Genomic DNA, 17,608 nt, shown 5'->3' on the forward strand with positions numbered 1-17,608 from the left:
ATTGTTTCATTCAAAGGGCGCTGGCCACAAATTTAAACTTGAATCTGATTTTTATAACGCAAGTTTCGATTCATTTATGTGTTGTCAGTTGTGCAATTTCATTGGCTTTTAGGAAATAATATTGTCAAGAGCATGTAATGTAAGAATATATATCAATCAAGATGTAAATAAACAACAATTTCCTTCATTTGCCTCGAAAGCAATGCAAACCCTGCACCTCGAATTCTCCCACCCCCATCTCCTAGTGTTTGGATGGAGAGAAATTTCACTATATCTGAGATCTCAGCCACTTACCGGGAAAAATCTCGAAGAAGCTTTGGTAAACTTGTGTCCTGGTATCTAATTATACACATATTTGGAAACGTTTGCATCTGATTTGAACTTCTATTTGTGACCGACCTAGGCAAGCAAATAACGCTATCTTTTTAAAAAAAAACTTTACGAAATACTTCCCAAAACTAAGGCCGTCAAAAGGTCGAACATTAAATGGAAGAGTTTTTTTTTGTGTCCACCTTGAACCTTTCTAACCTTGTATTCAGTTGGGGTTGAGACCGGATAGACAATGTATTCTTTAACCACAGGTGGATCGGCCGCACGATGGAAAACAACTGCAACCGCTCTTCGTTCGGGCTTGGCACCGTTGTTGTCTAGATACTCCAGAACATCAACTTTGAACGGCGAAAGCAACTGTATGAAGTAAATATAATTGCTGTCGAATGTAGCCTTGGAATATCCCGTGAGGTTCATTGCTGCCTGCTTCAGAAGATAGTCCATAACGACGGTGATCTCACTGACTGTCAAGTCTTCAAAAAGACTCGATGACTTTGGTTGTGCGTTGGAACTTGTCATTCCATCTGCACAAGGCTTCACAGTCACGGTGGTTTTAGATGTTGGTTTTGGCTTTTAGCGTTGGTTCTCAGCCCCTTTCTATTTCTTTGTTGCTATAACTATCAAAGCAATTAACAGCGCTATACTTATCACAATGAAGATAATGGCCAGAACCTTCATCATTTCTTTATCATTAAAAGATGGCCACAACGCAAAATTTTTAAATTAATTGAATTGGCAAAAAATTGCAACTCGACAATTATTTGAATATGAATCGAGTTCTCAAAATCAGTCATCAGGTCCTGATCTGTTGTTATAAAAATGTTTCATTATTTATAGTGGTATTTCGCTTTTACATCTCAGGAAATGTAAAAATACACTCGATTGTCAAATCGTTGACACCTTAAAGAGACGTAACGGCTTTAAGGGAAATGTTCGATTTGCAGAAATACATAATCAGTGGCATGATTCACTTTTCTCGCCATTCATGCTAAAAACTTTTTTTTCTTTCAAGAAACCTTGGAGAGCTCCCGTTATCCAAAATTGATACCATCTCTTGCGTAAAACCATGTGCTATCAAATGCTAAAACAGCATTTTTGTGTGCATCGTGTGGTAGGAATCCTACCATTTTGAAATGTATTCATCATTTTGTGAGTAAGTTGTACTCAACATGTACTTTTACTTTCTTTCTCTCTTATTTGGGTTTAGTTCAGTGATTCAAATTACGAACTATTGCTTGGAAGAATTAGTCGAGTTTAACCATGGCCACGACACAAATTACAAAACTGCGGCACTCAAATGAAACAGGAGTCAATAAAGTGATATTTTTAATAAAAACTTTTGTTGCCGAACCTGAAACGGCGAGCTTTAAACTTATGAACGATGACAATGGGCAAAAAAAAGCCTTAAAGGGTGAATAATTGTCTTAAGCCGATGGCGACAAAGCATAATAGATGTCAAATGAATTGATGCATATTTTTCTTTTTATGCAGATGTTAGTTGACGGACGAAAAGCAATGAGCTTAACATGCACGAAATATTTATCTGGCAAAGGAAAACCAAACAATCTCCCTGAGGTATAACGTGAGAAGTGCACAGGCGATAGAGCTATTTCTAGTTAACGCCACAACCTTAATCAAGCTAAAAAAATACACTTTTGTTGCTGTCTGGAAAATCGAATTCCAAAGTTCCCTGAATGGGTAAAGCTTAAGGAAATTCCGTCTGATTGGGTGGCGTTAAGCATTTCCGATTCGCCTTTGTTTTGTATTTGCCACTGAACACACGTAGATGAGTCGTCATTAACATAACATAACATAACATAACATGAACTTTATTTCAACACGATATATGTTTAAAGCTTCGCGCTTATGGGGTCGTACATTTAAACTAGTCCTAAAACTAATATCTATTACTAACTTACATACAAAATAAACGTAAGATTACTAATAATTAATAATTGTAGAAATTTGTACAATAATAATGATATAATCTGCATAAGATATTATTAAAAATAGATATAGTCTTCATCACAAAAATTAACTGTTGAGGCAGATGTTACCTTAAAATGAAAATCTTTAAATTCAACGATCTTACTTAATCTTGGATCTATGCTCTTTCGTGTAGCATGAACAATGTCTGCATTCCTCGACGTAATTTTATTCCAAAGAACAGCCCCTCTATGTTGCTGAACGTTCTAAATAGCGAGATTGAAATCTTAGTATAAAAATATTATCTGACCCCCCTGATGAATACTTCGCACCACTCGACCTCTTAACAATAATATTTTCGGTCATTACCTGAAGATGCTCACTACTAAAAGCATCAGACTTCCTCAGCCTTTACCTTTCTCAGTTTTCATGCTAGATTGAATTACTTGTTCAAACAGTTGTTCTCAGAGACAGACGTGACTTGCATTGAGATTCCAATTCGATATGATAAACATTTCCATGACTAGTTTTACAAACGCTACAAACATGGCTAATAGGGAAAGCGACATGGAAGATGTCCTATCAGTGGCAGGTTCTATAATTATAATCATCATCAACGCAATCACTTATCCCTTCACAGTTCTTCTCAACCTACTGGTGATAAAGGCGGTGAAAACGACGCCTCGAATTCGAACGAACTGATATATCTTGCTGGCCTGATTAGCGGTGACTGACGTATTAGCAGGTCTCATTGGCCAGCCTTTATTTATCCTGTGGAGGATGGACGTGTTGTAGGGTTTCAGTAAGAATGAAACCTTTGAAGTCCACTTTGTCAGGTGTTTAGTTGTAATGATAACAGCTTCATACTTTCATCTGATGTTGGTTACTTTGGAAAGACTCATAGCTATCAAGTTTTAGATGCAATACTCAGAAATTGTAACTTATAAGAACACGAGGATAGCAGTGTTAGCAGCTTGGATCATTCCACTCATTATTGGGGTCTTCAGAATTTTGAAAATGATCATTGTAATACGTTTTTCTACAGGCCTTCTCTTCCTTGCTATCTCTAACTTCATCATGTATCGTGAAACAGGTCGTCATCAACACAAAATAAAAACTAAACAACTGCCTCAAGAAGAAGTGGAAAGGTTTGCCAAAGAGAACAAGGTGTGAGGTCCGTGACCCATGAGCACCCGTGAGTGTGTTTGCCGATAAGTTTTTGCGGCAAGAAAAAAGAAGAATAGAGAATAAAGAAAGCACATGGTTCAATAGTTTCAAAGTTTATTCGGCGACAGAGTAACAAAATGGGTGGTTCCGGCAGGGCCAATCAGCCTACAGAGAGAGAAACGGTCATCGTTTCATGCGGAAAATTCGAAAAGCCCAGAAGCAATTTGATCACATCGAGCAGCATCGAGCGATGGCCACTCGACCGAGGGAACTGTTTTAATTATCAAATGATGGACGGAGGTAAGAGAAAACTAAACAACCTGTCCAATTTCCGAGTGAGGTATCACGATCAAAATTCAAGTAAGAGATGGTGGCGGAGCTTCAATTGAGAATTCACACGGAAATTTGCAAGGCCACCGTAGAGGAGATTAAGTGTGTTGCAAAATATCTAAAAATAAAGGAAGAAAACGTGAAGGATAAAACAAAAGTCTCAATTATTAATATTATCACAAATGATATTGAGAAAGAATTGATAAGTATAGAGGAAGAATAGAAAGTGACTTTCCTTCAAGCAGTTGTTGAGATGTTTATTGACATTCCACCGCCACTCGAAGATGTTGATGAAGATAAGAGTGAGTTATTCAAGGGGTTAAAGAAAGAGATCGAAGAACTTAAGCTATTGCACGAACAGCACATCTCGGAATCGGGTGGTAAGGTCAAGCCAGAGTTAAGCCCACAACCAAGTGGTGACACGCCATCCTCCTTGCATGCTCTTGTTGAATCCACATGTGTACTTAGGCGTCAATTTAAGATAACAGGCCAAATTGGAGACCCAGACCAAAAGGATAAGTTGAATTACAGCTCATTACGGAAACAGATCGAAACGGGAGTTGCACAAAAATAAAAAGAACATGAGATTGTGGATGGAGTGATCCGTGCCATCAACCCTGGATTAACTTTAAGAAGTTATTTGGAATCCTTTGAGAAGCTCGATCTTGATCGTATAAAGAAGATCCTTCGCAGTCATTATGGGGTAAAGAACACGGCAGAACTGTACCAGAGCTTAGCATCCATCTGCCAACATGGGAAAGAAACACCCCAGGCATACCTCATGCGAGCCCTTGAATTGAGACAGAGGATACTATTTGCGAGTCAGGAGGGGGAAGACCCATTGAAGTATGACGCTGACCACATCCAACAGCTTTTTCGCCGGACTGTAGAGACAGGGCTCCAGGATGAGAACATTAGAACTAAGCTTCGCCTATTCCTAAGTAATTTCTTGGTTGAAATTGAAGAATTAATCCACCAGCTGAATGTGGCAGTTTCTGCTGAGGAAGAAAGAGTCAAGAAACTGAAGGGCCAGTCCAAGGTCAAATCACGTGTGGTGTAGCAGATTGGTGAGCTATCATCCCAATCACCCGAACTACCTACTGGTCAATCATGTGCTTTCAAAAAGGAATCTAAGTCACCTGGTGGTATGAAAACAGAAATACAAGAACTTAAGGCGGAAGTAGAAGCACTTAAGGGTGAAGCTAAAGCAAAATCTGACGCAACCTCTCATTCAGGCCAAGGGAGAGGAAGCAGATGGAACAGTGGCATTTCATTGTGTTCTTGGGCAAGATACTGTAAGCTCAAAGTGCCTCACCTTTTCCAGGTGTAAATATGGGTACTGGTTGGTAAGGGGGAGGTAACCCTGCAATGGACTATGAGTTTAATTATTGTTATTGTGAGGTGGGCAATGGCCTCCATATACATAGAAACCCCATGTAAAAATAGTCATGCACCTGTCTAGCCACTATGCTGGCATGGGTAACTCCTACATGTAGACAATCCTGATGTAGGAAATATGAAAATGTATACTCTTCCATCTTCTTACTAAAACAGCTATTAGCAAGAGTTCCATATAACCCCATACATTAATTATGCATAGAGTGTTGCAAAGAAACCTCTATATTTAGTCTTTATGAAATGAATGCACTAAATGTATGGGGTTATGTGGAACTCTTTCCACAGCTACCTGTTTGAACAAAATTTCTGTCTTGTATTTAATGATGAAAAAGTTGATAAAAGGGCTCACACTGTGTATTATCATCAGGATATAATAAATATTGAATCACATGAAACCTACTGTATCAGATCATCAAGATTAAACGATAGAAAGCTATTATAGAGAAAGGCTCAATTCTTGCCACTCACTTATACCTTGAGCAGTACAAATAACATCATCAAAAGTCAGCTAAACTTAACTGAAGCTAAATTTTATGCACTTAACTTACCCAGAGTAAAATAATGACGAAAGTGGGCCATTTCTCCAGCATAAACTTATTGATCTGTACTAGCTACTTCCACCATAGTATTCGACCAACTGAAAACATTTCAACTTTGTAGCTCGACGAACCTACTAAAGGCGTAAATATTTATCTATCCTGAGACTTTGATAGTCTTTTTGTACATTTCTTCTTCGTCGGTTTGATGATAATAATAATAATAATTTAATATCTATATTGCGCAAATTAACATGTGGATATGATCAAATGCGCATCACAACACTTTTCGTGGGACTTTGGCCGGACTGCATCAGCAGTTTACAAACAATCGAAGGAAAGTTATTTGAAGATGCCCCCTTCCCCCCCAATTCCCAGTAAACAGGCCAGACCACATCACAGTAATCTCGTGGGTGGGTTCTTTAACGTCCCCTGCCTAACCAAATTAACTAATTAATAGATGCAGGAGACGGGACCTACGGTTTATTCGTTCTTATCCGAGAAGACTAGAATGTCTATCCATTTCTTGATATTAAAGAAAGGTAGCGCATTCTCCTCAGTTATTTTAAGACCTTCAGCCGTTGTTCCGGCCGGGGCTCGAACCATCGACCTCGACCTCCCGCGCAACAGTCCAGCGATCAACACACATGAACTACTTCTGAGCCAAGAAAAGCCTTTTACAGCAAACATGGCTGCCAGAAATATTTGATCACGTGAATTAAGTTTTGTCGCATGACCAAAGTGCACGTGAGAACAACACGCACGCGAGCCTGCTGAAAAGTATACAGAGAACTTTATCTGTGCAAATAAAAAAAAATTCATCAAAGAGCTTTAAAAAAAATTCATTGTGGAAGTTAAACTAAGCGACCGCTTCAATGAAAACATCACGCACTTGCTTTTCCCTCGAGGAGTAGATTATCATTATGGCATGCATTCTTTAACACAAGGCATGGATTACCTTGTTAGCACCGCATTAACGGCAAAAAATGTATGCAATATGTATGCTTCATGGTGTTTAAATCAAATAACCTCAATGATCTGAGTAGATGGAATCTATTACAAATGTAATTTATACTGAACACAAACAAATAAGGCGCAAAAACCGAGGAATATTTCCCGGCCAGCGTAGACCTGTCGTCGGAACGATTTTTTCATGTTATACTTTCATCTATTTATGAAATAAGATCACCCTGCTTAACAAACGTAATCCAATCTGTACGTATGATGCACGATCCTTCGCAGTAGATAGCGCTATTTATGCAATAGCGAAAATCAGACCTGAAAAAAATCAGGCCTGTAAAGGATTCGAACCACTGACCTGATACGTATTTAATACCGCAGTTCAAAATATATGGACTTCATATATTCATTGTATGTAATCCAATCTTTGGGTATCTTGAAACCTTGGATTGCTTACCCTGAAATCGCCCTTTAGGTAGAATTTGGCCTCCTTTAAGGATTTCACGTATCGCACTTGCCACTCCTTTCCAAGACCAAGCTCCCCCAGTTGAAGAACCAAGCCTTCTAGTTCATCGAACGCCCGCGCCCCTTCTGCTGCGAAATAGTCAAGGCCTTGAAGAGACTTTCTGGTTGTGACCTTGCATTCATTCAGAACACGCAGCATCGTCCGCCCGCTGAACGACTTAAATCCAGTCTCGTTGTAATACTGGGTATACTGACGCACTATCCTTTGCGGTATCATGGTGCGAATAACACTCAGCACTTCAACCATGGCCAGTTGTCCAGAGGAGAGCTTCAGTGTTGTTTGTCCAAATGGCAGATCTTGCACCAAATGGGGGCTTGTTATATAGGATAAAAAGTGATCCAGTTGTTTTGGGTCGACTCTTATCCTTGATGAAGGCTGAGGGGTCACTGATGCGCCACTCCCGTGCTGAAGTCGATGCAGGTTAGCTATAGTAAAACGATATCTACTTAAGCCAGATATGAATCTCGAGATATCACTATAATTAGAAACACCACACATCATCGAAAGAATTTGCCGTCTTGTGTCCCACCCCTGAGCTTTGTCATATGCCTCTGCTAGGACCTGAAGGTAGTTCTTAGAAGTCTCGGAGAGTTCGTCCAGCCCGAGTCCTTCATTCATGGCAGGATAAGAGACGACTGCTTACCAAAGAGAGCCTGCATAGTTGCGTGTTAGGTCGTGGGGCACGGAAGAAAAAATCTCTGCGGTTCGTTTAGCATACCGAAGTTTAGTGCTGTCACTGGTCTTTTCCCCGCTCAACCCAAGGTTAAGTGACTGGCTCAATGCTTTTTGACACTAGATACTCGTTCAACTTTAGAAGAGAATTTGGCTTTGAGGTCGTGCCTTCTTCACTCGTTGAAGAGACAAGGCTTACAGTATCGCGACTGACAAAGGTCTCGTCATCCTTCCACCCGTGGGATGATATTTCCAGAAACATCCAGTCCGTCTCTAGACCATCAAAAGATAACTCACTGCCAGCACTTAATTCCACTCCCGGACGGTCTGTTTCCATCTCATGAGCCTACGCAAAAGTTTTCCCTGTAAGTATCAAGTCTCTAAAACTGATTTCTTTAAATATCTCCATAAGGAATCAGTTTTGGGTAGTAAAAAATCTCAGCAGCATCACTCGGGTACTGTTGTAGGACATACGGGAAACAAACAAAGGTGGCGCAGGAATTCGACTTCCAAAGTGCGGCATAGCACCCCCTCCCTTGTGCCTAGATTAACAATTGTTTTATTTGAATGGCTTTTTCGTGTGTGTTTTCTTCCTCAGCTTTTTTTTTCGATTTCCAAGCTCTTATAAAAATAAATCTTTTCCTTTTTAGTTATTGTATGTAAACCATCTACGAGGTCATCAATCTATATTTGAAGCTTACTATTGTCTGTGGTTCAGGTATCTGCACCATTACCCGAGGCTCTCTGGGGGCAGACACAATACTTGCTCCAGCGCCCTCTGTTAGCGTCTTTTTAGCTACAATCTGCCCGCTGATGAACTCGTCGCATCGCCTACAAATTACTTTAAGAAAAAGCAAAATTAAACAGCAGATATCAATTATTATTTCGAGGTATAAATTAATCAATCAGTCATCATTCCATGGATTATCAGGCACTCGACGAGAAAAAAACCTTGACAAAATAAGTTGCTAAGCTTCCTCACTGATATAAAATTTGCTAGATTGAGCTCTATCCATTGAGCTAACCTCCCGGTTAGCTCAATGGATAGGGCGCTGGACTGTAGTGCGGGAGGTCGAGGGTTCGAGCCCCGGCCGGACCAACACTCAAGGTCTTAAAATAATTGAGAAGAATTTTCTACCTTTCTGTAACATCAAGAAATGGTTAGATATTCTAGTCTTCTCGGATAGGGACGAATAAATGGAGGTCCCGTCTCCTGCAGGGTTGTGGCAGGAGACGTTAATTTCCCACACACGAGATTACTGTGTGATGGATGTCCTCCCCTGGGGTGGGATGGGTGGGTTAGGACAGCAGGTCCACATCAGCTATTACAGCTGCCAATTAATCAACCTGCTTAAACAAATAAATGAACTTCAGATGTTTTTTTCTTTGTTTGTTTATGATGTTACAAATAAATGTGAGAAAAAGAAATTTCATGAGATCATTCATCAACAGAAGCTTTTTAACTTACGCGACGCAACTGCAACTAAGGTGTTGGTGTTTCAAAAAATATACATCAATTTTCGGCTGTCCACACGGTTGCTTCCTTTGGCACTTGAGGACTTATGTGCCGCTAGATCCTTGGGAATTGCACAAAGGGTTTTGTTAGACCTCCAACGGATGCCACAGTCTGCTCTATGGCGTGGGGAAATAGTCAGGTTAAGATGTCTTTTGAATATATCAACAAAGTTGAAATGGTAAATTGGCCACCGTTGCGATTATAAAAGCTGACGTTTCGAGCGTTAGCCCTTCGTCGGTGCGAATAGGGAAATTGTGGGTTGTGTGTGCTTTTAGAGGCAGAAAAAGGAGCTACGTGATTGGTGGGAACATAGCAACGAGTAAACACGAATAAATTAGTGGAATGAAAAGTGTCCGTTGATACCCCAATTGAAGGCAACGGTTTATGCACTAGTGTGTATTACAAACCTACAGACTCGCATAATTATTTGTTGTATTCGTCTTCGCATTCATCTCACGTTAAGAATTCCATTCCTTTTTCTCAGTTTCTAAGACTTCGTCGTTCATGTAGTGATGACTCTGATTTCCGCCACAGGTCAGAGTCAATGTGCCAGTTTTTCGATAAACGTGGTTACCCTGATTCTGTCGTTCAAGCGGGTTACCACCGCGCCCAACTTATTGATCGACATTCAGCACTACAAACGTCACAAAAGGAAGATTCCGACCGCATTCCATTTACTCTCACGTTTCACCTTCATAGCCACTCAGTTAAATCCATCATTCTTAAAAACTTTAAATTACTTCAAAACGATCCAGGGACAAGCACTATCTTTTCGCAGCCTCCGCTCATTTCATTCGCGACAAAAACATAGGCCATTTTATGGTCAGAAGTTCTTTTCAGACTAATGACCAACCAGGCACTTTTAAATGCGCTCGTGCACGATGCAAAACGTGTACTTTCATTCACAACACTGAGAAAATATCGGGACCCAAACGATCCATTAAGATCACCGATCACTTCACGTGCACCTCCGCCAATGTAATCTATTACATAACTTGCACTTATTGCTAAAAGATTTACATCGGCGAAACAGGCAGAAGACTAGGTGACCGATTCCGAGAACACATTTGCGACGTGGAGAGGAATGACAAGGACACATCGAAACCAGTCGCTAGACATTTTAATTTACCGAACCATTCTAAGCAACGCATGGCAATCTGCGGTCTTTCCTAACACTTAGGTAGCACGGAAAGCCGGAAAACTTTTGAACAAAAGCTCATCTTTCAAACCGGCAGTCTAAATCCCACAGGTATCAACGAACGCTTTTCATTCCACTAATTTATTCGTGTTTTTCTCGTTGCCATGTTCCCACCAATCACGTAGCTCCTTTTTCTGCCTTTAAAAGCACACACAACCCACAATTCCCCTATTCGCTCCGACGAAGGGCTAACGCTTGAAACGTACGCTTTTATAATCGTAACGGTGGCCAATTTAGCATTTCAACTTTGTTGATATACTCAAATTATTTCGTTACCCCCACCTACGCAGCCCCAAACAGTTTCTTTAGAAACTATCAGCCTTTAAGATGTCTTTGCTCGATTGAGAAAACACCTGTAAAAATATAACACGACTTAAATCTGTTGCAGGACCCATTCATAAGCACAATAAAGTTAACTAGAAACACAAAAATCTGTGGAGAAATATTTACCGGCTCTGGCCAATAGCAGCTTCATTTCAGTTCTAGAACCTTCATCTGCACTCAGTCCAAGAGTCGATAAATTTCCAGTTACATCTTTCGTGCAATCTCGAGTGTAACGCATTCCAGCTGACCAGGATATTCAGGAGATTTCCCGCAAGGGGTCGCCTTGCCAACAAGTGCTACATAATGCTACAGAGAGCCATGAAATGACAAGTAATAACAACTTCTGAGGAGAGCACGTAGGAAAGCTCAAGACTTGTCCGTGAAATAACTTCCTTTAGGTCTGTTACGAAATCTAGACTATTTGCGCAAGAGCTTCGTGGGCGTGGGAGTTAACCGAAGCCTTGTAACAGAATCGTTCAATCAAGTAAATAAACCGTGACTTAATAAGGAAGCGTGGTACAGCTTTTTCAAGTTGTTGGCAATATACTCTCGGAATCTGTCTCCTGAACCTCTCTATCCGAAGGCAAGACCTGTTATAATTGTGCGAGACTCGATCTGTATTTTTATTTTCTTGCTCCCTCGTCCTGGTTTAGTTCAGTGCTTCAAATTACTAAATATTGCGTAGAAGAAGTAGTCGAGTTTTACACATTACCAAAACATAAATAATATAATTATGGAACCCCACATCTGACAGGAGTTAATAAATTGATATTTTCAAACCTAAAACAATGAGCTCAAGAACGATAACGCTGGCCATAAAAAACCGCGACGCTATACTGTTCTTTAAGCCCATAGCGCCAAAGCACAATAGATGTCAAAGGAATTAAAACCTAATATTCTTTTCATGCAGTTATCAAGGCAACTTTAATCAAGCTTCAACCGGATGAAATGGTTTTGGACATGTAAAAGCACATTTGGCGCTCTCTGGAAAATTTGATCAAGAAGAGACTGCAATCATTTTGGATTAAAATTTTTTTATGGGCGAACTTGAGAGAAATCCATCTGGCATTTAGCAAATCCCATTCACTTTTTCTTGTATTGTTGTTGTACACGTGTGGCTGAGTTAGTAATTCCCACGAGGTTCGTTTGTAGCGTTTGTAAAACTAGCTAGGGAGAAGTTTACCACGTCAAATTGGAAGTCCGGGCAATGGAAGTCGAGTCTGTCTCTCGAAACAACTTTTTCCACCAACGGCTCAATCTTACACTAAAAACAGATGAAGTTGAAGGCAGACGAAACTTGATGCCTTTAACAGTTAGCGGTTTAAGCATATCCTGGGAACGACTTTTCAGTCCACATGTGCACAAGAACAATAAAAAGATTAGCTGTGAGTTTAAAGCTCAGAATTTTAGCCTCGTCAGCAAGGACTTTCATATCAATTTGACACTTTGATAATTTGACAATTTTATAATTTGCGTTGTGGTAGTGTGCAAAACTCCTCCTTCTTCCATGCAATATTTCGTAATTTAAGTCCACGAAACCAGGATGGGAAAGGAAGAAAATTAAAAAACAAATTTACATAAAAAAACGTTCTTTACCCGTTTACGAGTTCAGTTTGTTTTACGATTGATAACATTTTGGAATATCTAGATACGAGTTATCTTCATTCTTTATCATGAAAATCCAGTCGACTACTTATGGGAAATATACTCTTAGAATCTATTTTCTGAATTTCTCTATCCGAAGATAAGTTCTGTTATGACTGTGCGAGACTTTTTGTTTGCATTATTAGGAATCATACCGTTTGAAATGTATTAATCATTTTGTGAATAAGTTGTACTCAATATGTATTTTTACTTTCTTTCCCTCACATCTGGGTTTAGTTAAGGGATTTAATTTAAAAAAAACATTTGTTGCCGAGCCTGAATCGGCGAACTTTAAACTCATGAACGGTGACAATGGGCAGAAAAAGTGCAAAGGGTGAATACTTGTCTTGAACCCGTGCCGGCAAAGCAGGATAGATGTCAAACGAATAATCCATATTTTTCTTTTCATGTTTTGTTATTTGACGGAGGAAAAGTAGTGAGCTTAACATGCACGAAATATTTATCTGGCAAAAGTTAACCTATGGTTATAACATGAGAAGTAAACGGGCGATAAAGCTATTTCTAGTTGTCGCAACAACCTCAATCAAGCGGAAAAATACACATTTGTAGCTGTCTGGAAAATGTAATTAAAAAGTGACCACAATGGGCAAAGCTTAAGGGAATTCCGTCTGATTGGAGGGCTTTAAGCATTTCCGATTCGCCTTTGTTCTTTATTTGTTATTGTGCACGTGTGGATGAGTTGTCATTACCTGAAGATTCTCACTATTAAAGGCATCAGACTTCCTCAGCCTCTATTTTCCCTAGTTTTCAAGCTAGGTTGAACGAGTCGTTAAAACGGGTTTTCCGAGAGACAGACTTGACTTGCATTCAGGTTCCAATTCATCATGGTAAATATCTCCATGACTAGTTTTAGAAACGCTACAAACATGATCCATAGGGAAAGCGACACAGAAGATGTCCCATCAGTGGCTGGTTCTATAATTATAATAATCATCAACACCATCACATGTCCCTTCACAGTTTTGCTCAACTTACTGGTGATAAAGGCTGTGAAAACGACGAGTCGACTCCGAACCAGCAGCAACATCTTGCTGGCCTGTTTAGCGGTGACTGACGCATTAACAGGTCTCATTTGCCAGCCTTTATTTATCCTGTGGAGAGTGCACTTTTTGTATGGTCTTGGTAACAGTGAAACGTTTGAAAATTACTTTTTCAAGTGTACAGTTGCAGTAGTAACAGCTTCATACCTTCATCTGATGTTAGTTACTTTGGAGAGACTCGTAGCAATCAAGTTTTCGATGCAACACTCAAACATTGTGACCTATGAGAACATGAAGATAGCCGTGTTCGCAGTTTGGATCATTTCGCTCATTATTGGGGTTTTAAGAATTATGGAAAAGATCATTGTAGTACGTTTTATTATAGGTTTTCTCATTATTTCATGCGTTCTCTTTCTTGCTTTCTCTTACTTCGTCATGTATCGTGAAACACGTCGTCATCAACACAAAATAAAAACTCAACAACTGCCCCAAGAAGAAGTGGAAAGATTTACCAAAGAGAACAAGGCGCTTAAGACAGCTGTATATGTAGTTGGTGCTGTTATCGTTTGCCTTCTTCCAGCTTGTTTCTGTCTGATTGTTTCAGTTACAGGCCTTTATGATACTTGCCCCATCAATGTGCCATCGATGCTAACATGTGCCATGCTAAACTCGCTCGTGAATCCACTGATTTACTGCTGGAGACAAAAAGAAATGAGAAAGGTCATTCTTGGAGGAGGATCCCAGGTGGAGCATTTAGAGATACAATGAAGGAGGGGAATGTAAATAAAAGAGTAAGCAGCTTGATAACAATATTTCTAGATTTTGCGTTGGTCTTTTCTGTATTCATTGATGAACGAAACTCGCTAGTTGCTGTTTCATACGACAGTTAAAATTATGGTCACGAGAGGTAATTGGATAATGAACCTCATACAAGTTACCAACACCGTTGGAAACGTATGTTAGAAACTGTACGACACGTTAATTAGTCTTAATTTGATTGACATTATAAGGGATTTTTTTTATCTATTACCTAACCAAACAACATGTATGCGGCTTTTGTTTTCTCCCATATATGGCCTTGTTCCACGTGCCTGTAATGCAACGATTTTAGTGTCCTTTTTTATTCGAATAAGCGAGGACCCATGAGTGGGAGTTAGCCGAAACATTGTAAAAGAATCGTAAAATCAAGTGAATAAACCGTGACTTAATAAAGAAGAGTGGTACAGCTTTTTCATGTTTTTGACGATATATTCTTGGAATCTGTTTCATGAACCTCTCTATCCGAAGGTAAGGCCTATAATGATTTTGCGAGACACAATATGTATTTTTATTTTCTTGCTCTCTCGTCCTGGTTTAGTTCTGCTTCAAATTACGAAATATCACGAGAAAGACGTTGCTGAGTTTGACACTTTACCAAAACACAATTTATAATACTACTGAATCCCATATCCGAGAGGAGTCAAGAAACTGATATCGTTAAAACTATTAATTAAAGGCCTACTCTGGGGCCTTAAGTCGCCGTAACTTTGGGCGACTTTGGCCGACTTAAGGCGGGTTAAGACGACTTAAGGCGACTTAAGGCAAATTAGGGCAACTTAAGGCACCATAGACTAAAATATCCAGATTTCAAACCAATTTAGCTAAAATTTATTTAGACAGAATTACCACAACAGCTATTGTTAAATTATACAGTAAAAGCTAGTGAACAAATAGCCAGGAAACCAATTGAGCTTAAAATTTTTAGGCAGAATTACCACAACTACAGTTATTGTTAAATTACACAGCCAAAGCTAGTGAATAAATAGCCAGGAAAACATCATGGGTTATATATCTGCCCAACAAAAAACAAAGCTATCAAAAATATACACATAAAGACACACATTTTTAATTTAAGGAAAGAGACATGATTTACATAAAAAACTATCATTTAATTTTCCACATAATTAATTAAAAATAGCTTGGTTATTTAATTATTTCACAAAGCCTCAGAAATTATAAAAGATTGTTTTCTTGGTAAACTTGTCTCCCATATTTTTGCCACTTGCACGGTCAATTTTGGTATGAAAGTTTGGCAATTCGCATGCCTTTCCAACAGCATCGAAAACTGGTCGGTCCTTTTCAGGGACCAACCAATTTGTTGTTCTCCTGCTTCAGTTAGACAAAACACTCCAATATACCATAGTGAAAACGATATGCTAAGGTCTTTCTCCACTGTTGATCGGATCAGCAGGACCTTCCAAGCATTCAAGTTTTAATTCTAGCCTGGTTGCAGTATTACAGGTTTAAAATCATTCATCGTTACCTGACAACTGTCCAGAAACTAACGAGTCACGACGAGCTTCTCCAAGCTGGAAGCTGGCTCTAAAGTCTCCGCCATTTTAACTCTCCCAGAAATCTTTGCGCCGCTAACTAGTTTCCATGCTTCGAAGTTAGGAGTGGGGCAACACTATCACCAAGTACGTCCATTTTATTAAAGCGGTCGCCCAGTTAAACTTTCAGAGTTAATTTTTTTGAAAGCTTTTTGATGATTTTTTTTTGCACAGATAAATTAACTATTTCTCTGTACACTTTTCAGCAAGCTCGCGTGCGTGTTGTTCCCACGTGCACTTTGGTCCCCCGACAAAACTTAAGTCACGTGATCAAATATTTCTGGCGGCCATGTTTGCCGTAAAAGGCTTTTCTTGGCTTAAAAAGTGGTTAATGTATGTTTATCGTCAAACTGACGAATATAAAATGTACAAAAAGACTATCAAAGTCTCAAGATAGATAAATATTTACACCTTTAGTAGGTTTGTCGAGCTAGAAAGTTCAAATGTTTTCATTTGGTCGAATAACGTGGGAAGTAGCTAGTACAGATTAATGGGTTTATGCTGGAGAAATGGCTCACTTTTGTCATTCTTTTACTCTGGGTAAGTTAAGTGCATAAAATTTAATTTAGCTTCAGTTAAGTTTAGTTGACCTTTAATAATGTTATTTATACTGCTCAAGGTATAAGTGATTGGCAAGAATTGAGCTTTTTCTCCAGAACACCTTTCTATCGTTTTATCTTGATGATCTGGTACTGTAGGTTTTATGTGATTCAATATTTATAATATCCTGATGATATTACAAAGTGTCAAACCTTTTATCAACCTTTTCATCATGAAATACAAGACAGAAATTTTGTTGAAACAGATAGCTGTTTTAGGAAGAAAATGGAAGAGTATACATTATCATATTCCTACTCAGTATTGTTTACATGTAGGAATTACCCGTGCCAGCAAATAGGCTAGACAGGTGCATAACTATTTTCACATAGAGTTTCTATGTATATGGAAGCCAATGTGTAATCAATAGTGACTTAAGGAAACTTAAGGCAACTAAAGGCGACTTATGGCAACTTAAGATTCCAGAGTAGGACTAATTAGAAAGACACCTCAATCATTTTTGGGTTAAAACTTTTTATGGGCAGAACTTTAGAACAATCCATCTCATTGGGTGGCGTTTAGCATTTCTAACTCACTTTTGTTCGTATTGTTGCTGTACTCAGGTAGACTGAGGAGTAATTCCCAGGGGGTCCTTTGGTAGCGTTTGTGAAACAAGGCATGGAGAAGTTTACCACGTCGAATTGGAAGTCCCGGCAATGCAAGTCGAGTATGTGTCTCGGAACAACTTTTTCCAACAGCGGCTCAATCTTGATTAAAAACTCAATCTTCATCGAAACAGATGAAGGTAAAGGTAGAGGAAACTTGATACCTTTAGCAATTAGTGGTTTAAGCATATCCTGGGAACGACTTTTCACACCACATGAACAGTACTGTGCAAGGTTCAAGGTTCATTTATTTCTCACTATTTGCATAAAATTAACATAGATAGGAAAGTATAATTGCAAAAAATGATTACAAAATAATATAAAAATAAAGTACAGATTATAAAATGTGTGTGGTGGTCAAAGTAGCGAAGGCTTTCTAGTTGGCCACCACCTACTTTTAGATAAACAAAGAAATGGCACTGAGCTAGGATTGATGTGCAAGAGAGAATTACAAGTATATAATTTAAGGTATGTTAGAGATATACTGGACCAGCAAGAAATCTATACAG

General features: G+C 39.1%; 1 protein-coding gene across 1 annotated transcript; it reads left to right on the forward strand.

The window, feature by feature from the left end:
* Positions 1-13,372: 13,372 nt before the first annotated feature.
* On the forward strand, positions 13,373-14,407 carry LOC148724590 (adenosine receptor A2a-like). The gene has a single exon (XM_088729693.1). It carries the CDS (start codon positions 13,373-13,375, stop codon positions 14,294-14,296), a length of 924 nt encoding a protein of 307 aa, XP_088585819.1. The 3' UTR covers positions 14,297-14,407.
* The last annotated feature ends 3,201 nt before the right edge of the window (positions 14,408-17,608 follow it).

Source organism: Stylophora pistillata, chromosome 8 (assembly GCF_964205215.1).
Source record: "Stylophora pistillata chromosome 8, jaStyPist1.2, whole genome shotgun sequence".
Lineage (NCBI taxonomy): Eukaryota > Metazoa > Cnidaria > Anthozoa > Scleractinia > Pocilloporidae > Stylophora > Stylophora pistillata.

What these genes read in the sequence shown, in the direction of transcription:
- LOC148724590 (XM_088729693.1), top strand. Translation starts at nt 13,373, where the DNA reads ATGGTAAATATCTCCATGACTAGTTTTAGAAACGCTACAAACATGATC.